Raw genomic sequence first — 21,908 nt, 5'->3', positions numbered from 1 at the left:
GAAAATTACAGTATTATTCAGCTGTATATTCTACCTTTACCACATGTTGTTTATTAAGTAACACACAACCAACAGAGTTTGAAAATGTAAATTATAAAAATATATACTATATGTATAATATATATATATATATATATATATATATATATATATATATATATTATATATATTATGTATCCCTTCAGGACATGCTGTCGATGATCCCTACCAAATTTTGTGAATATATGCAATAAGATATTGCAATTTATGACAAAATTCAAAATGGCAGTTTTAATGACACAAGGAATCCATTGACACCAAGATCATGATTCTGACAAACTATTCAAAATTTATGAGCAAAAATAGCAAGTTTTCAGATCGCATGACCTGTAAGTGGCGCTGTTCCCAAATCTGGCTTTGCCCCTCAGATCATGGTTCAGATGAAGCGTGCCAATTTATGCTTCAATTGTTCAAAGTTTGTCAGAGATACATACTTTTGGATCGACCTCGTTAAGTTCGCGACATAACTTTTTTTCACCAGTATGTCATAAAAATCTGTTCAGTAATTTCTGTGCGTCTCGGTCCAAAGATAATCTCTGCCAGTTTTCGTAAGAATTGGGCAAAAGTTTGAGTGAAAAATCTGAGTTTGAAACTGAAGGAGTGGCCAAACAAAATCAACTAGCAGCCAAAAAACTGAATACTGTACTTTTCAAAATGGCTGCTACTGTAATGGGCGGAGTCTTAATGTAAGATGTCAAATGTGATCAGAATGAAAAGAGGAATCGGGTGAAATAAATTTAACTTTTCTAGAACAAAGGGTTCAAGAGTTATAAGCTTTAGAAAAGTGAATTTTTGAACTGGTGGTGGCGCTATAGAGTAGGTCCTAGAGACTCCAAAATTGGTCCAATAACTATTCATGACCATCTCTACAATTGTGCCAAATTTCATCATTTTCTAATTTTCTGTTGATAGGGCTGCCATAGACTCCCATTCAGGAAAAAACTAAACTATTGGATACCGGGGCTACAGCCCCTTTTATCAGTTATATTTTATATTTGATTACCTTTGTGTTTTTCCAAATTTCTTAATATTTAATTTAATATTTGATACTGTTAGGAACCTTTAAAAATTTCATGAATTCTTCTGTTTATTGAGTAAGTGATTCAAAAAATAAACAACTGGATGTCAGGTTATGTTTTCATAAGCTTGCACCAAAAAAAATAGCTTTCCTATTATTAGAAAACAAGTTATTTTTACAAAAAAAGTTAATTTCTGACACTGCTCTCATGATAATCCAGCTGATTCATGTTCATATGCGTGTTTGCGCACCTGTGTGGCCTTTTCCAGCTCCACGCGGGTCATTGAAATGGTTCTCTGTGTGTCTGATAACTGCGACTGCAGACGGCGGTTCTCCCTGGACATCTCCTCAAACATCTGAAACACACGGACACAGACATATAACTCACACAAACCTCCTGCCAACCCAATCAGTTTAACTGAAAAACCCTCCAGACCTTCTTAAAGTCCCGGGACTCCGATCCTCTCGTGAGGATACAGTCATTCAAGACCGAATCAGACCTGAGAGGAAGAAAAGACGGACAGAATGAGAAGGACACACACTGAGATCATCAAACAGAGTTGAAGGTCAAATGACAGACTCATACCTGCTGCTCACGTGTCTGTCTGTCTGCATAAGGGAGACAAAACGTCAGCAAAAAACATAAAATCCATAAAATATGACACTATCACTGTCAATCAATTAAAAGTGCATGCTGATTGGTCAGACCTGTGGGTCCCGCCCACCACTACTCTCCTCCTCTCCACTGGGGTCGTAGTCATCGCCCTGAAAATACAGAAGTTAACATTTAAATCCAGGATCTATTTCTAACCTCCAGTTTTAATCACATGTCCTCATCTTCATCACCTCTCCAGTTTTTCCTCTCCTCCTGGCTCTGGCTCTCCTGCGCTCCCTCGCTCGCTCCTCACTGTCCGCGGCTGCGCTGTCCACATCTGACACACACAATAGAGAAAAAGTGTTACACAGCGAGAGATACCTAAACATATCAGTGTGGTGTTATGAAATCCAGTGATACAGGTTAAAGGTGAAAGGTCACCCTGTCTGTCAGGACGTGGAGCACCAGGGGGGTGTGTGAGTCCCAGCAAATCCGACTTCTGCAGGTTAGCGATACGAGACCTCCAGCTCACCTCCTACACACACAAACACATTTACAAAATCTGCTTTGACTAAAACATACCTTTATGTTTGATGAAATCACTAACTGTAAGCAATATTCACTTATGAACACCACTAATCATTATTTCTCCTCTGCTATTGTTCACACATCAATTCCGCTAGTGTCCAGTTTGAGAAAGTAATAAAACATGGAAAAATATGACACATTTGACCTTCAACCTTTAATAATTCTGCCTGGTTCATCAGGGAGTTCTCTGAAAGCAGAACAAACACAGATATCTGGATTAAACTCAACCTTTCTCACCCCTTCCTCTGCCTTCTTTTGCTTCGCTTCTTTCTCCTCCTCTTCTTTCTTCTCCTTTCCCTTGTTTTCCGTCTTCATTGTCTTCTCCGCTTCCTGCAGGTCTGTGAGAGTAACACCCTGAAATTAAAGTAACACAACGGTCACACTGAGATGTCTGGACTCCAGCTGCGTGTAAATGCAACCGCTCTACACAAATGTTTTCCTGCGCCAAGGTCAGAGTTCAGGGTTAAAGGTTATATAGCCTTAAATGGACCGCCCACTGACCGTTTAATACCATTTGAAATTAACCCTATTTTCCCAGGCGGCTACTATGAGCACCAATAGTTAGATCTATCATTATGATATCATTTATTTTAGATTCATCTGTTGCTTAAATATAACAAACCGAACAGTGGTTGGTTGCTTTATACGTCAAATAGATCAATCCAAAGCAACGTTTCTAATTTTATATATTTATTATTTATTTCAGGTTACTTTAATTAACAAAAATGATTTTTAGTAGTTTAAATTTAAAAAACAAAACAAAAAAAAAACTAGAAGTCACAAGGCCGAACTGACCTGCGTTGAGCGTCTGGACTGACGGGCATGTCTGGATCGGGCTTTTCTTTGAGCTTCCGCCTCCTCATCACGCACTGGAGTCAGATAGGACCTACACACACATAGAAACTCAAGATTCAGCCAATGAAAACAAAGAAAATGTAGATAAAACTAACTTGTAGCTGATCCAAACTGGTCTAATGCTGCCTTCATGTGCTATTGGAAATGTCCTACTTCCCACTTCTGAAGTTGTGATTACAAGCTTGTCACATTTAAATGCTTAGTTGTCAGAAAGAACAGGAATCATGGAGGACGCCAGGTTTAATTTTACCTATTTATTGGGCAGAATTATTTTTAATGTCCCATTCATTGACAACCATATAAACATTCACTGCTTGTTGACGATTCTGGAATTTCAGTTCAAATACAGGCCATTTTCGTTGAGTTTAAAACATGTACAAACCCGATTCCAAAAAAAGTTGGGACACTGTACAAATTGTGAATAAAAACAGAATGCAATGATGTGGAAGTTTCAAATTTCAATATTTTATTCAGAATACAACATAGATGACATATCAAATGTTTAAACTGAGAAAATATCATTTTAAGGGAAAAATAAGTTGATTTTAATTTCATGGCATCAACACATCTCAAAAAAGTTGGGACAAGGCCATGTTTACCACTGTGTGGCATCCCCTCTTCTTTTTATAACAGTCTGCAAACGTCTGGGGACTGAGGAGACAAGTTGCTCAAGTTTAGGAATAGGAACGTTGTCCCATTCTTGTCTAATACAGGCTTCTAGTTGCTCAACTGTCCTAGATCTTCTTTGTCACATCTTCCTCTTTATGATGCGCCAAATGTTTTCTATGGGTGAAAGATCTGGACTGCAGGCTGGCCATTTCAGTACCCGGATCCTTCTTCTACGCAGCCATAATGTTGTAATTGATGCAGTATGTGGTCTGGCATTGTCATGCTGGAAAATGAAAGGTCTTCTCTGAAAGAGATGACGTCTGGATGGGAGCATATGTTGTTCTAGAACTTGGATATACCTTTCAGCATTGATGGTGCCTTTCCAGATGTGTAAGCTGCCCATGCCACACGCACTCATGCAACCCCATACCATCAGAGATGCAGGCTTCTGAACTGAGCGCTGATAACAACTTGGGTTGTCCTTGTCCTCTTCAGTCCGGATGACATGGTGTCCCAGTTTTCCAAAAAGAACTTCAAATTTTGATTCGTCTGACCACAGAACAGTTTACCACTTTGCCACAGTCTATTTTAAATGAGCCTTGTCCCAGAGAAAACGCCTGCGCTTCTGGATCATGTTTAGATATGGCTTCTTTTTTGACCTATAGAGTTTTAGCCGGCAATGGCGAATGGCACGGTGGATTGTGTTCACCGACAATGTTTTCTGGAAGTATTCCTGAGCGCATGTTGTGATTTCCATTACAGTAGCATTCCTGTATGTGATGCATTGCCGTCTAAGGGCCCGAAGATCACGGGCATCCAGTATGGTTTTCCGGCCTTGACCCTTACACACAGAGATTGTTCCAGATTCTCTGAATCTTTGGATGATATTATGCACTGTAGATGATGATAACTTCAAACTCTTTGCAATTTTTCTCTGAGAAACTCCTTTCTGATATTGCGCCACTATTTTTCGCCGCAGCATTGGGGGAATTGGTGATCCTCTGCCCATCTTGACACTGCCACTCTGAGAGGCTCTTTTTATACCCAATCATGTTGCCAATTGACCTAATAAGTTGCAAATTGGTCCTCCAGCTGTTCCTTATATGTACATTTTACTTTTCCAGCCTCTTATTGCTACCTGTCCCAACTTTTTTGGAATGTGTAGCTCTCATGAAATCCAAAATGAGCCAATATTTGGCATGACATTTCAAAATGTCTCACTTTCAACATATGATATGTTATCTATATTCTATTGTAAGAACAGAATAAAATATAAATTTATGAGATTAAATTATTGCATTCCTTTTTTATTCACAATTTGTACAGTGTCCCAACTTTTTTGGAATCTGGTTTGTAATACACTTCAAATGATTGTTCATATATGCAAATATGGACTACTTTAATGACAAGGTGATGTAGCTGATGTGGAAAAAAATAGTAAAGAATACCAGCCACACATCAATCATTCTCCTATCCGCCATGTTTAAAGTTTATGGCCCGCCCAACTTGGAAACTTGGGTATCAAAATTATCCTAGAGCTTCCCAGTGGTAAAAAAGCATTCATATCCAATGTTAACAAAGAAACACAATAATTTCGATAGCATGTGAAGGCAAACATAAAAATCAGCTGGACTACCAGCCAATGGACTTGGCTTCAATCTGGTTTACCACATTTAGAGGCTTTCACACCAGTTAGCTATAGGAACTCCCCAAGAAATAAATTTCCCCCTAAGCCCATTTTCCTGGTTGCATTCGCACCACCAGTAGGAACTCTAATGTGATGTAAGCCAGCCGAAAGCATCATTATTTAAAGGGTTAGTTCACCCAAAATTTAAAATTATCCCATGATTTACTCACCCTCAAGCCATCCTAGGTGTATGTGACTATCTTCTTTCAGACAAACACAATCAGATATATATATATATATAAAAATCTGGGCTCCTCCAAGCTTTATGATTTTGAAGCCCAAAAAAATCCATTCATCCATCATAAAAGTAATGTTAGATTTGATTAATCATGATTAATCGATTTGACAGCACTAATATACACCGATAAGGCATAACATTATGACCACCTTCCTAATATTGTGTTGGTCCCTCTTAAAACAGCCCTGACCCGTCAAGGCATGGACTCCACTAGACCCCTGAAGATGTGCTGTGGTATCTGCACCAAGATGTCAGCAGAAGATCCTTTAAGTCCTGTAAGTTGTGAGGTGGAGCCTCCATGGATTGGACTTGTTTGTTCAGCACATCCCACAGATGCTCGATTGGATTGAGATCTGGGGAATTTGGAGGCCAAGTCAACACCTCAAACTCGTTGTTGTGCTCCTCAAACCATTCCTCAACCATTTTTGCTTTGTATCAGGAGCATTATCCTGCTGAAAGCCAAACACCAGGGAATACCGTTTCCATGAAAGGGTGTGTACATGGTCTGTAACAATGCTTAAGTTGGTGGTACGTGTCAAAGTAACATCCACATGGATGGCAGGACCCAAGGTTTCCCAGCAGAACATTGCCCAAAGCATCACACTGCCTCCGCCGGCTTGCCTTCTTCCATTGCTGCGTGGTCCAGTTCTGATGCTTCACTGTTGGTGCTTTCGGTGGTCAGCATGGGCACCCTGACTGGTCTGCAGCTCCATACGCAACAAACTGATGCACTGTGTATTCTGACACCTTTCTATCAAAACCAGCATTAACTTCTTGAGCAATTTGAGCTACAGTATCTCGTCTGTTGGATCGGACACACGGGCCAGCCTTCGCTCCCCATGTGCATCAATGAGTCTTGGCCGCCCATGACCCTGTCGCCGGTTCACCACTGTTCCTTCCTTGGAGCACTTTTGATAGATACTGACCACTGCAGACCGGGAACACCCCACAAGAGCTGCAGTTTTGGAGAAGCTCTGACCCAGTCGTCTAGCCATCACAGTTTGGCCCTTGTCAAACTCGCTCAAATCCTTACGCTTGCCCATTTTTCCTGCTTCTAACACATCAATTTGAGGACAAAATGTTCACTTGCTGCCTGCTATATATACACTTATTGTTTATATATGTATATCGTTCACAGTGTTTTAAGAAAGTGAAAGGGTCAAGGCTAGCAAGACCTGCTGTTTTTTCCAGCAGGACAAAAGGTTTATTAGCACTCTTAGCACATAAATCATCAAACACTCACTTTCGTCTCTGTTTGGTCTCTGGCTCGCCTGACGTGGTTGTTGTGGTTACAGAATTGGAGACGGGCTCCTTCTTTTCAGCCTCTTCCTGAGCCGATCTGTGAGAGAGACACCAGATCATACAAGTGTGCAAAACACACGATCACATCACGCACAATTAGACACACACGAACCTTTGAGCCAATAGATTATTGAGGCGACTGAGTCCAGAGGTTCCCGTGGTTACAGAGGTCACTGAAGGGTCGTCAAGTTTCCTTCCATAAGATGAGCTGCGAGGTAATGAGGGGTTTTGACCCGACACTTCTCCAGCGGATTGGCTGTTCAGTCGGCGTGTGTACGAAGAGCTCCGGCTCAACAAGCTACACACACACAAAGGAAATTGGATGAGCTTGGGAACCTCTGAAAACACGACATCTTTGTGTTTGTTTTGTCGCTCACCTGCTGGAGTTGTCGGGGTTGGTGCTGGTGTCGGAGATGCTGAATAGGCGTCTGGACGGAGTGGGCTGCACACGGGCCAACCTGGGCTCCTGAACAGAGGAAATGACATCACTTTAAGGTGTCAAAATAGATTAAATATTTACAAAATACATTCAAATATTGTGCATATTAATTTATATATTAATATGTATCAGGACTGGGAGGTTATGATGGTTCTGTTTTTGAAAATTTGCTATGGGTCATTGACGAATAAGGGTTTTAAAAGTGTAAAAAAAACAATTAATTTTAAAGTTTTATTAAGTGTTAACAATGAGATTATGTGGTTTTTGTAATCAATTAACACTACTTGTGTCATTTTTTACAAGATGGACAAAATTTGTCACCAAGAAAGTCAGTCGGTTTAACCAAAATTTCGGTTTTACCGAATGACACTTATGGTTATACCAAATGACGATATTTTCAAACAATGTTAACAGGTTAGTTAGCAAAAGGACAATCAAAAATGTTATATTTCGTACAAGTTTTTTAAATATTACGAAATATAGCGGTTTTATAGCGGTTGTACCGAATGACCTGATATGTCAGGACATGCATATGAGCACATAAGTGAAAACATTAATTTTTCAAAATATATACATTTATTACATTTTAAGATATTTTAATCACAAATTAAATGGCTGCATTGGCCTTTGGACGGTTAAACCGAATGACCTTTTGGCACTTCAAAATCTTTAAAATACCTTTATATGTAGCAAAATATAATTAAAACCTTTTGTATTCAACAAAGTTGTGCAACCTTACATCTAGTTGTACAACCTTACATACTTTGGATGTCATATCTTTGTTTTTTATATTATTAAAGGCGTTTCGACAAAAAAAATGACCCGTCACATTGACCCATTTTGTAATATTTACTGTTTTATTGGCCAAAGATTTCTTATAAAGAAGTCTCTTCTGATCACCAAGACTGCATTTATTTGATCAAAAATACATTAAAAACGTTAATATTCTGAAATATTATTAGAATTTAAAATATTTGTTTTCTATTTTAATAATATATATATATATATATATATATATATATATAGATATATATATATATATATATATATATATTTATATATATATTAAACTGCATCACATGATCCTTCAGAAATCATTCTAATATGATGATTTGCTGTTCAAGAAACATTTCTGATTATTATTATCAATGTTGAAAACAGTTGTGCTGCTTCATATTTAATATATAAATCATTTTCGTATTGAATTTTCAGCAAAAATAGATTTTGATATAATTACAGTGACATTACTGTGATTTAATGTCAAGACTTTGTGCATACAGTATTTGTCTGAGTGTTACCTTATTTTCAGTTTCAGAGCTCAGTCTGGGACTCGACGCAGAGCGTGTCATTCCCAGTTTATTCTCGGGGTCCTTGAGCGCCTCACTGGCTGGATCAGAGGCCCCGGCAGAGCCCAGCGTCACAGAACTTCCTGCTTTACGCAGAGACGTTCTCCAGGAACCTGGAGCCTCGGTCACCGCGGTCCGAACGGGTTCAGCCTAAAAGCAGAGGGACTCTTATATTATATTATATTATATTATGTTATGTTAGTTATGTTATGTTATGTTATGTTATGTTATGTTATGTTATGTTATGTTATGTTATGTTATGTTATGTTATGTTATGTTATGTTATGTTATGTTATGTTATGTTATGTTATGTTATGTTATGTTATGTTATGTTATGTTATGTTATGTTATATTATATTATATTATATTTCACTTTATCATAAATAAAATAAATTAAAAAAAAAACCTTAAAAATGTCAAATACAGCCACAACAATCACTGGGTTTTAATAAAATAAATAAAAATTGTTGTCTGCTGAATTGGCCTTATTTATTTATTAGCACTGAAATTTAAGTACATATTAGCATTTTTACTACATAAAATATGGACTGCATTCCGAAAATCAACATCAATGAGTTGACATTGAAACCCAAAAATTGGTCAGATTGTTTGAATTATCATCAGATTTAGTGCAAATGGGCTGAACAAAAAAGAAGACTCTTCAGAAAACTCAACGCTTTGAGCCAGTTGTGATGCATTATCAGATCTCTCGTCACCTTTTTAACCTGGTTAAGGGCAGTGCTGGTCACAGAGCTCGCCACGGCCGCTGCATTGCGTTTGTTGTTCAAGTTGTTGATCATTTCTCGAGTTTTTGCTTTTTCTGAAAAGACACACACAGTCAGTTATCTAATGTTATGTTTCATTTAGAGAATAACAATGGGCGGGGTCTGGTCACCTGACTCTGCATCGCTCTCTGATTCGCTCTCTTCCTCTGAACTGGAGCTGCTGGAGGGTTTGGATTGGCCTGCTGTGCGTGTCGACTCCTCTTCATCCTCTTCGGTGGGCGGAGTCTGGAGAGTGGGCGGAGCATGTTTTTCTCTCTCATGCAGGGTGATTTTCTCTCTACTGCTCATACGAGAGATGGACGTCCTGTAGGTGACATGAAAGTCAGTGAGTGCTAAAACTGAAATAAAAATTCATAAAAGTATATGGACATATATAAAAAAAACTAATAATAACAAAAACAAAAATTACAAAAAATTAATACACTTTTGTTCAAATGAAAATGGAAAAAATAAATATAAAACTAATTCAAAACTCTAACAGTATTTCAACATTATTAAAATAATAATGATTCCTATATTATTTTCACAATATCTTTTTGCACTTTAAATTTACAAAGAAAAAATCATTAAAAATTTCAAATATAGCCACAGAAATCAGCTAAATCAATGAGAGCTAAAATTTAAACCAAAAAAATAATAAAAACTATATGGAGATATAAAAAAAAATTAATAAAAAATGCACAACAAAATAACTAAAACTTTAATAAAAATTTAAATGAAAATGGAATAAATAAAAACATTCAAAATATTAACAAACTATAATAGTTTTTCAACAGTATTGAAATAACACTGATTACTACATTATTTTATATTATTATTATTTTCACAATATATTTTTGCACTTTAAAATAAAATAATAAATCATAAAAATCAATGAAAGCTAAAATAAAAATAAATAAAAACTATACGGACATTTTTAAAAGAAGAATTAATTAAAAAAAGCGCACAACAAAATTACTAAAACGTTAGTGAATATTAAAAATGGAAAATATAAAAATAAAAACTAATACAAAATATTATTAGAAACTATAATAGTATCTCAATGTTAGTAAAATAAAACTGATTATTATATTATATTATATTTTAATTGTCCATTTATAAAATACACTTCTAAATTCAAATAAAAATCAATAAATTTGCTGCTCATTTAGTTAAAATGAACACTGAAAATATAAAAATAAAAACTAATTCAAAATATTAATCAAAACTATAATAGTATCTCAACGTTACTAAAATAATACTGATTATTATATTGTGTCATGCTGTATTTTTTTCACTTCAAAATTCAAATAAATTCATTACAAAATTCCAATACAGCCAAAGCAAATCAGCCAATGAGAGCTGAGAATGTCATGTGATGTAATACGTGCTGAAGCTGGGTGAAGTACTGAACATTCACAATATATTTGTGATATAACATCAGCTTTTGACTCAACTCTGATTCAGTGATTCGCTTGCTTCATCACTCAAAAATAACTCAGATAGAAATGATGGTGATAGATTCTGGGTTTCATCCCACAGGAAGTGAAGTGTTCCCATGCAGACACGTGATTGGACACCGTATGTGATGTTTACCTGCGAGGGCGAGCTGGTGCCACGGACACAGGTGGGCTGGTCTCGATGACTGGTGTCTGCATCTTCTGTTTCTCTGAACGCATCTTTAGGAATTAAAAACATTAACAACAGCTCAATACAATTCATGCTGTATAATTTCACACTATTACTAATCATTTTATTTAGCATGAATAAGGGAAAATCTCACAGGAACTGTCAAAAGCTGTTGAATTACCAACTAGAATAATAAAGTAGGACACGTTTTAGCTTTAAAAGGGTCATTAATGCTGATAATCTGATACCACAAACAAGGTCCAACAATTAAGCTGTGTAATATCTCCTAAAAATATGACTGATGCATTCCTCCTCAACTACATACAGACAACATTTGTGTGAAGTGAGAATGGAGGTGTGTCTGACGGCGTTGGCTCTGTACAGCACACGCACACACTGTTGTTTTTGGATGTTTTTGCTACAAAGATATCTGCTCGATTGCTTGGAGTGAAAGCGGTCTTTGAACATTAACCAGAGAGGTGATAAGATAGCGTACATATAAACATGCATACTTACAGCGTTTTGCTTCTTCTGCAGTTCCTCCAAGTTATCAACAATGTTCTCATCGGCTACATCGAGTGCAGTTTGGCCCTTTAAAACACAAATACACAATGCTTTGAAGTTCTATACATTTCATGACTCTCTGGAAACATGATATATTTTATATTTTAAATCAATGTATTTTCTTAGCTCTGTATTAAGCAGCACATCCTGTCATTATGGCAAAATAAACCCGTTTAGGATGATAAAAAAGCCACATTACCACATTATTGACGGCGCTCATGTCACACATGTGTTCAGCCAGCAGACTGCAGGCCTCTTCCTGTCCCCAGTGAGCCGCCGCGTGGAAAGCCGTCCAACCATCACTGTCCCGACTGTCCACGTCTATCGCACACTTCAGCAGCACCCTGATGCACAATAATAATATATTAATACTTAGATACTATTGTCCCCCCCAATACTCGATATCATTGTCCCCCCCAATACTCGATATCATTGTCCCCCCAATACTCGATATCATTGTCCCCCCAATACTCGATATCATTGTCCCCCCAATACTCGATATCATTGTCCCCCAATAATCGATATCATTGTGCCCCCCAATTCTGGTTATTATTGTGCCCCCAATTCACGATATCATTGTCCCCCCAAATACTCGATATCATTGTCCCCCCCAATACTCGATATCATTGTCCCCCCCAATACTCGATATCATTGTCCCCCCCAATACTCGATATCATTGTCCCCCCCAATACTCGATATCATTGTCCCCCCCAATACTCGATATCATTGTCCCCCCCAATACTCGATATCATTGTCCCCCCAAATACTCGATATCATTGTCCCCCCAAATACTCGATATCATTGTCCCCCCAAATACTCGATAACATTGTCCCCCCAAAATACTCGATATCATTGTCCCCCCAAATACTCGATATCATTGTCCCCCAATACTCGATATCATTGTCCCCCCAATACTCGATATCTTTGTCCCCCCAATACTCGATATCTTTGTCCCCCCAAATACTCGATATCATTGTCCCCCCAACTACTCGATATCATTGTCCCCCCCAATACTCAATATCATTGTCCCCCCCAATACTCGATATCATTGTCCCCCCCAATACTCGATATCATTGTCCCCCCAATACTCGATATCATTGTCCCTCCAAATACTCGATAACATTGTCCCCCCAAATACTCGATATCATTGTCCCCCCAAATACTCGATATCATTGTCCCCCCCAATACTCGATATCATTGTCCCCCCAAATACTCGATATCATTGTCCCCCCCAATACTCGATATCATTGTCCACCCAATACTTGGATATTACTGTCCCCCTAAATACTCGATATTATTGTCCACCCAATACTCGATATCATTGTCCCCCCAAATACTCGATATCATTGTCCCCCCCAAATACTCGATATCATTGTCCCCCTAAATACTCGATATCATTGTCCCCCCAAATACTCTATATCATTGTCCCCCCAAATACTCAATATCATTGTCCACCCAATACTTGGATATTACTGTCCCCCCAAATACTCGATATTACTGTCCCCCCAAATACTCGATATTACTGTCCCCCCAAATACTCGATATTATTGTCCCCCCCCAAATACTCGATATTATTGTCCCCAAATACTCGATATTATTGTCCCCCCCAAATACTCGATATTATTGTCCCCCAAATACTCGATATTACTGTCCCCCCAAATACTCGATATTACTGTCCCCCCAAATACTCGATATTATTGTCCCCCCCCAAATACTCGATATTATTGTCCCCCCCAAATACTCGATATTATTGTCCCCCCCAAATACTCGATATTATTGTCCCCCCAAATACTCGATATTATTGTCCCCAAATACTCTGTATTATTGTCCCCCCAATACTCGATATTATTGTCCCCCAATACTTGGATATTATTTTCCCCCCAAATACTTGGATATTATTGTCCCCCTAAATACTCGATATCATTGTCCCCCCAAATACTCGATATTATTGTCCCCCCAAATACTCAATATCATTGTCCACCCAATACTTGGATATTACTGTCCCCCCAAATACTCGATATTACTGTCCCCCCAAATACTCGATATTACTGTCCCCCCAAATACTCGATATTACTGTCCCCCCCCAAATACTCGATATTATTGTCCCCCCCCAAATACTCGATATTATTGTCCCCCCAAATACTCGATATTATTGTCCCCCCAAATACTCGATATTATTGTCCCCCAAATACTCGATATTATTGTCCCCCCAAATACTCGATATTACTGTCCCCCCAAATACTCGATATTATTGTCCCCCCCCAAATACTCGATATTATTGTCCCCAAATACTCGATATTATTGTCCCCCCAAATACTCGATATTATTGTCCCCCCAAATACTCGATATTATTGTCCCCCCAAATACTCGATATTATTGTCCCCCCAAATACTCGATATTATTGTCCCCCCAAATACTCGATATTATTGTCCCCCCAAATACTCGATATTATTGTCCCCCCAAATACTCGATATTATTGTCCCCCCAAATACTCGATATTATTGTCCCCCCAAATACTCGATATTATTGTCCCCCCAAATACTCGATATTATTGTCCCCCCAAATACTCGATATTATTGTCCCCCCAAATACTCGATATTATTGTCCCCCCAAATACTCGATATTATTGTCCCCCCAAATACTCGATATTATTGTCCCCCCAAATACTCGATATTATTGTCCCCCCAAATACTCGATATTATTGTCCCCCCAAATACTCGATATTATTGTCCCCCCAAATACTCGATATTAAACTCCCACCAAATACTCGATATTATTGTCCCCCCAAATACTCGATATTATTGTCCCCCCAAATACTCGATATTATTGTCCCCCCAAATACTCGATATTATTGTCCCCCCAAATACTCTGTATTATTGTCCCCCCAATACTCGATATTATTGTCCCCCAATACTTGGATATTATTGTCCCCCCAAATACTTGGATATTATTGTCCCCCCAAATACTTGGATATTATTGTCCCCCCAAATTCTCAATATTATTGTCCCCCCCAATTCTTGGATATTTTGTTCCGAGCAAATACTCGATATTCCTGTCCCCACATACGTGATATTTTTTTCCCCCCCAATTCTTGGATATTATTGTCCCCCCAAATACTCGATATTACTGTCCCCAAATACTCAATATTATTGTCCCCCCAAATACTCGATATTATTGTCCCCCCCAATACTTGGATATTATTGTCCCCCCAAATACTCGATATTATTGTCCCCCCCAATACTTGGATATTATTGTCCCCCCAAATACTCGATATTACTGTCCCCAAATACTTGATATTATTGTCCCCCCCAATACTCAATATTATTGTCCCTAAATACTTGATATTATTGTCCCCCCAAATACTAAATATTATAGATGCTGCTCTGCTGTACTCCATTATGCACCACTCTGTTTGTTGTTAGGATGACAAAAAAAAAGTTTTAAAAGTTACATTTTCAGGGTGGTCTGCCTCAGCGGTCTTACAGCACTCTTCACTGTCAGAATGAGTGAGCTGGCCAATCAAATCAAGATAAGTGTGAATTCTAACGCAACACTTTTGTTTTAGCAGTGAAAGAGTACGTGGCGTGCAAGTAGCTAAACATTTAATATTTGATGACTGTTTTATTAATTAAATATTGCAATATCCAGTAATGCAAACAACAAAAATTTTGCTGACAAATAAACGTCAATTTCTCGGTCCAGGTAACACAAAGAAAGAGTAAACATTGTTAATTTACATATACTACTGACATTTTAACAATACAAAGTGGGTTGAAAATTGGTGCAGTCACACTTATGAAGTGTCTTAGTGAAATTAGCACTTACTTTAACACCTCAATATATCCTTTAGCAGCAGCAACATGCAGCGCCGTGGCCTGAGTGTTCAGATGAGGGACCAGAGAGCCACTTCCTGCCAACACAGCCATGGCATCCTGGAGCATCACTCTCTCTTCCTCTCTCCTGGCCTGATCCACATCAATACCTGAAAATTCATTCAAACAATGATTAGAATCTTTCTCAAACAGCACAGGCCATTTTGAATCACAATCATCCAATCAATTCCCTGTGGACAAAATGAAGTCCGCCCTACATTTTGTCTTGTTTGAAAAGCCGTTTCACTAAGATATACAGTATGTCACAATAGGGAAGCAACAATATCACAAATACAAAGTTCTGTCATGAAACCAATGAGTAGCCAATGATATTGCTGCTCAACCTTTAAATACTTGGCTATTGTTTACTGTAGCAGTTGCAGCACACTTTCAGAGACCCTCCACTTTCCCCAGCTCCACCTGTATAGATCTGCAACAGGTAATTCACGTATGCTATATTGTACAGCATTTACATGTTTTACTTGCTACTGCCAATACATACATGACATGCTGCTGTGAGCAAGTCCCGTACTTGCTCTGCAGCAATAACCAAAAGCAGCAGCAATACACAAAAGCAGCAGCGACAGCAATAGCAGCAATACCAGCAGCAGCAGAAATAACCAACAGCAACAGCAGCAATACACAAAAGCAGCAGCAAAAACAACAGCAGCAGCAATACACAAAAGCAGCAGCAACAACAACAGCAGCAGCAAAAACAACAGCAGCAGCAATACACAAAAGCAGCAGCAACAACAACAGCAGCAGCAGCAGCAACACACAAAAGCAGCAGAAACAACAGTAGCAGCAGCAATACTCAAAAGCAGAAGCAATAACAACAGCAGCTATAACCGCAGCAGCAACAACAACACACAAAAGCAGCAGAAACAACAGTAGCAGCAACAGTAGGAGCAGCAATACACAGCAGCAGCAGCATAGATCTATTAAACCAAGACCATATCAACACCGTCATATCCATTACCATGCCAAACACTCATGACAGAACTTCCATTTTATGTCAACTTTAAGGACCCAAGGACACAGACACAACATTTGCACACCCGATCAGATCTAATGCACTGCAGGAGGAAGTTTATAAAATCTCTGCACAACTCCAGCATTTATAATGGAGTTTTTGATGTGGGAAATTCACATGCTGTTACTGTTAAAACCAAACATCCTATAAACAAAAACACAGACACACACACACATACAATGAGCTTCTGTGAGCGTTTGTGCATCGACTAAGGTTTTAATGGGATCATGCACAGCAGGTCAAGATCAGACAGATGGAGTGTTTAAAACCCGGGATACGCTGCACGAGTTTTGGCTGTCCCAGACGAAAGATTGCCATCGTGAAACAATCGTGGCTCTTAATCAGTGGTCCTATGTCGTACAGTGAGAGAGGTTCAAAGACGGCTGTTTTCCCGGTCTTGCGACCAAAGATAGTCTACGATCATTTTCTGGCAGTGTCAGCATGATCATCGCACAGTGCGTTTGCAGCTACGACCTACGTCTACTGACCAGCCAATAAAAATGCGACATGAAATCAACGCGACGTGGCGCTAAAACTTAGCTTACCTCAAGCTCTTTTCCCTTCTTTCGCCGCTTCCTTTTTATTTTCAGCACACGTAAAAATTACATCTGCCAAAGTGTGATTCAGTCATTCTTCTACAGAAACTTGCATCACAAGTCAACAGGTGTCATCATTGTACAGTCTACATGCATGCTGTAAGTTTAATAGATCCATGTCGCACAGTGTGATAAAGTAATGATCTTATAGGATTGCTAGAATCGTGCAGTGTATCCCGGGCTTTAGACAGATAATGTGAACCTTTGTTTGTTCAAATGGGAATCTCACATAGAAATATTGCATTTGTTTATCAGAAATGGAAAGTAAAAAGAAGATATTATATTTATCTAAATCTAGTTTTTGGATTAATGTTTACACAGCAAATGTGAAGTGATTTATTTTAACATCAGTTTTCCTTTTAATTTTAGTAATTCTGTTATGCACTTTTGTCATTGTTTTAAAAAATTATTTCTATTTAGCTTTATCTTTTATTTCAGCTTTATATCCTGATATACTGAAAATGATTTTTGAGAGATTTAGTTGACAATAACAACACTTCTGTAAACGTCCTTGTTGTTCTACAATCCCTCTTTTACTCCATCTTTCTCTTTTCTAGGCTCTGTATCTCTCACCCTGTTTTTTAATCTCTGCTTTCAGCAGTCTGGCCATGACGTCCTCCGTAGCGACGTCGAGAGGAAGTTCTCCCTCGCTGTTCACCGCTCCAACATGGGCGCCGTGCTCGATCAAGTACCTGCAACAGGTACAGAAAAAAATGCTTACAGTTGATTCCACTAGATTTTAACATTCGGTGCATCAATAATTTTTATCAATACTTTGGATATAAAATGAATGTGAGGTACAAGGCAGCATCATGTTGTCTTGGTAGGCAGCTCACTAGGTTGTTACTAACTTTGCGATCTGGATGAACCCGCAGGAGGCTGCAGCGTGGAGGGGCGTCCAGCCTTCGTTGTCTCCTCGGTTCACGTCACTACCGCTCTCCACCAGAAACTGAACCATGTCTGCATTTTCATCAATACAGGCCTGAGGAGAGAAAGAGAAAATGCATTTAACAGAAAATTCACACACTATCCTAAAACATAATATTACAGATATTTGTAAAAATTTAAGTAATGAAAATGATCACACTTATAATCAGTTTAATTGCAGCTAATATTGGCCAATACTGATATATTGTGCATCACTACTAATAAATGATTCAAGTCTGTTCATGTATTCCTTGAACATAAGACACTGCCCTTAACCTTTGACCTTAGATTATGCACACACATAAAATGTGTGATGCCATCACCCTTATCAGCTGAGCGAATTGTCTGAATAACTCTATTGACAGTCATCGTGACTTTCCTAGTGACATCAACTTTACAACACTGCTGCAGCCAATGTCAAATTGCATTATGGGAAATCTGTTTTCATGTCCCCAGAGTTTCAGTGAGACATAGCTGCCATTAGCTGGAGGCGAAACAATAATTAGTCAGTGAAGCGTTTACATGATGGAAGTGTTGGTGTACACACACATGTGCAGGCTGTAATCAATGTGAGTAACGTACTAAAAACAGAAGCATTACTAACTCAACTACACTTTTTAACAGTAGCTTTTGTTTTCAAAATACTGTAGCTGTACTATTTAAATGTTTTTGAAAGAAGTTTCTTCTGCTCACTGCATTTATTTGATCAAATATACAGGAAAAACAGTAATATTGTGAAATATTATTACAATTTAACATAATGGTTTTCCATTTGAATATATTTTAAAATATAATTTATTCCTGTGATGAAAGCTGAATTTTCAGCATCATTACTCCAGTCTTTAGTGTCACATGATCCTTCAGAAACCTACTAACAAAACGTATTTTTAGGTGCATAGTTAAATATACACACACACACACACACACACACACACACACACACACACACACACACACACACACACACACACACACACACACACACACACACACACACACACACACACACACACACACACACACACACAGCATAAATGAGTACACTCCCTCTGAAACTTCTGAAAGTCAGCAATTACTCAATTACTTAGAAGACATGTTAGGTTTCTTTAGAGATATAATGTTCCAGCAAGCCTGCTTAATCAATTACCAAAGAAGCAAGTCAAAATTATTCAGGAAAGCAAGACTTTCTTATCAAGGTGATATGTTGTGCAGCAAAAATGAGAACACCCTCCTAAAAGCTACTAATTAAAACAAAATAAATTTTTCTGGTGTAAGTTTAAGGCAATGTTTGAACAACAGGTAAGTATGTTGAACCAAAACATTAAAAGAGAAGTAATTTCTTGACAATTAAAAGTGTTATATAGCCCACTGAATCATTCTCAGACTTAATGCTGACAACAATGGAAGCACTTGAGAGAGAACTGTCTGAAGACTTATTTCTTAGCACAAAAGAGGACAAGAGGATTACCAAAATATTGTTTTAAGTGTGAAAATATAGCAAAAGTAACACAGAAAATCAAAAACAATAGACTTGAAAATCCCCTGAAGCTTTCATTTAGGGATGAGGGATTTTTTTTGCTAGACAAAGAGCAGGAGAAATACCAAGCAAGCATCTCAGAGCCAGCAAAATCTATGAAAATAGTGACTGTTTATTTTAAGTTGCAGCCTGCAGAAATGACATGCATGGTTGTTGTTCTTACTGGAACTAACTACTGTAGCACACAATGAAGTCAGTTAGCCATTTCCAAAGCCCATATGTACAAAATATAGATCCTGGGAATCAATACTCTGCATTGATCAGTCATTTTCAGGTCTAACAGCATCCAAAATGTTCTGGTGTTGCTAGAGGAGGAGTACAGTGAGAAGTGCCTGGTTCCCACAGTAAAGTTCAGTGGTAGTAAAGCTCTTATATAACCGAGTGCTGAAGGTGTGAGGGAGTTGTGCTTTATCAATGCTGTCATGAATTCCCACACCACTGTGTAATTGGCATTTTTTTCAACTTGACAATGAGGATATGCATTCTCCCAAGGTGAAAAACCTTCTGTGGACATGAACTGCACTCACTCTTAACACTCTTGAACGCCTGTGGCGGATTCTGCAGAGACAAGTTGAGCAACATTCCCCATTAAAGATCAGGGCATTTAAGGAGCTCATCATCCAGGAGTCAAACAGGACAGATGTTACAATTTGTCATGAACTTGTACACTCTGTGCCAATATATATATATATATATATATATATATATATATATATATATATATATATATATATATATAGATATAGAGAGAGATAGATAGATAGATAGATAGATAGATAGATAGATAGATAGATAGATAGATAGATAGATAGATAGATAGATAGATAGATAGATAGATAGATAGATAGATAGATAGTTGAGTTTGCTTCTCTAACATCTAAAATGTCTGTAAGATTCTGCAAGCAATACGCTACTACAAAAAGCAGCCAGGCCACGTTAGTGATTTTACCACTGATAAATAGTGTTTTCAGGCACGATGCAAAGAAGTTTGGGGGAAAAGAGGCTTAGCAGCCAAAAATGAGCAGCTCCCAGAGGACCCAGCGCTGCCTATAGAAACCTCCACGTACGCTTGTGCAGGAGAACAGAAGCCCACTCTGTTCCTGACCCCTTTCTCATTGTGTGTGTGTTTATGTGGGTTTCTGAGGAACAGTGGGAACCTTCTGTATGGAGAAGGTGTGAAGTTCTTGACGGGGTCACTGAATATGAGTGTGTGTGTGTGTGTGTGTGTATGACTCAGAGAGCGACTGGCCTTTGCCTTTGACAACAGCCGCTTGTATTGCATGAAGAATGTTTTCCATGCGCTCACTGGAGAAAGACAGAGAGAGAAAGGCTTTGGATGGACGCGATGGAAAAACTTAAAGAGCACGACTATATTTAATTCCCGTTACCGAGCAACAACGGGACAACAGGACCGAGATCGGGATGAGCTGCGAAAGAGCATCGCATAAAAACGATTATTAAATTCAGATAACAATTAGACATACTACAAATATGAATATGGATGTACAATACAAAAATACTACACAAACAAAAAATGAAGGCAAATATGACTACAAATACAAACAATACATATAAATATGAAGACAAAAATATGGATGAATATTAAAAAAAATAAATATTAGTGATTTTTTAAATTAATTTTTATTTATTGCATAAGTCCATATTTAATTCTTCATCTTTTTTAGACTTTTGCCATAATCTAGCATTAACTTTAAAGCGCAAGTTTACATCATTTAACCCTTTATTATTATTTTTTAGACAAAAATAGTATAGGTCTTGAATATTGGGAATTTATTGGTGATTATCAGCCATAACATGAAAATAATTATCAACTTATCAATCAAATTTGTTAATTGGTGCATCCATGCAAACAGAAAAATATAAAAAATATATGGATATACAATACTACTACTACAAATAATAATAATAAATAATAAATAAAACTAAATGAAACAAGTAATATAACAGAACAGGAAGAGTGTATTAGCCAATCAACATTTAGTATGAGCAAAATAACACTTTTGACAAACTATTATAAATTCTGAAAAATGTGACCATTGTGTCGTTCAGAAAGAGGTGCGTGACCTCTGTGGAAAAACTAGTTTTAAAGGGCTCATGGCATGAGAAATCAAATTTGCCTTGATCTTTTGACATATAAGAGGTCTTTGAACCAATAAAACATCCTGCAAGTTTAATAGAACGTCCTTCTCATTATAAACAAAGCATTTATTTATTTAAAGTGGACCTATAACGCCCCTTTCACAAGATGT

The 21,908-nt window shown here is 37.9% G+C and overlaps 1 protein-coding gene across 1 annotated transcript in view; it reads right to left on the bottom strand.

Annotated features, from left to right (window-relative positions):
- The window catches only part of zmp:0000001167 (protein phosphatase 1 regulatory subunit 12A), a 31,329-nt gene that overhangs the window by 3,088 nt on the left and 6,333 nt on the right, over nucleotides 1-21,908 (bottom strand). Inside the window, exons 2-21 of the mRNA XM_067378878.1 lie at nucleotides 18,026-18,156; nucleotides 17,748-17,866; nucleotides 15,499-15,655; nucleotides 11,873-12,017; nucleotides 11,626-11,700; nucleotides 11,077-11,159; nucleotides 9,612-9,805; nucleotides 9,433-9,536; nucleotides 8,669-8,866; nucleotides 7,309-7,397; nucleotides 7,044-7,229; nucleotides 6,873-6,968; nucleotides 3,036-3,126; nucleotides 2,478-2,594; nucleotides 2,094-2,187; nucleotides 1,904-1,989; nucleotides 1,766-1,822; nucleotides 1,644-1,666; nucleotides 1,494-1,557; nucleotides 1,309-1,413 (exon numbers count right to left, since the gene is read on the bottom strand). Coding sequence (XP_067234979.1) covers nucleotides 1,309-1,413; nucleotides 1,494-1,557; nucleotides 1,644-1,666; nucleotides 1,766-1,822; nucleotides 1,904-1,989; nucleotides 2,094-2,187; nucleotides 2,478-2,594; nucleotides 3,036-3,126; nucleotides 6,873-6,968; nucleotides 7,044-7,229; nucleotides 7,309-7,397; nucleotides 8,669-8,866; nucleotides 9,433-9,536; nucleotides 9,612-9,805; nucleotides 11,077-11,159; nucleotides 11,626-11,700; nucleotides 11,873-12,017; nucleotides 15,499-15,655; nucleotides 17,748-17,866; nucleotides 18,026-18,156 — 2,214 coding nt within the window. The remainder of the gene's footprint in view (nucleotides 1-1,308; nucleotides 1,414-1,493; nucleotides 1,558-1,643; nucleotides 1,667-1,765; nucleotides 1,823-1,903; nucleotides 1,990-2,093; nucleotides 2,188-2,477; nucleotides 2,595-3,035; nucleotides 3,127-6,872; nucleotides 6,969-7,043; nucleotides 7,230-7,308; nucleotides 7,398-8,668; nucleotides 8,867-9,432; nucleotides 9,537-9,611; nucleotides 9,806-11,076; nucleotides 11,160-11,625; nucleotides 11,701-11,872; nucleotides 12,018-15,498; nucleotides 15,656-17,747; nucleotides 17,867-18,025; nucleotides 18,157-21,908) is intronic.

Source organism: Chanodichthys erythropterus, chromosome 24, assembly GCF_024489055.1.
Source record: "Chanodichthys erythropterus isolate Z2021 chromosome 24, ASM2448905v1, whole genome shotgun sequence".
NCBI lineage: Eukaryota > Metazoa > Chordata > Actinopteri > Cypriniformes > Xenocyprididae > Chanodichthys > Chanodichthys erythropterus.
The sequence above is the reverse complement of the archived record's forward strand: the minus strand, read 5'-3'. Positions and strand labels throughout refer to the sequence as shown.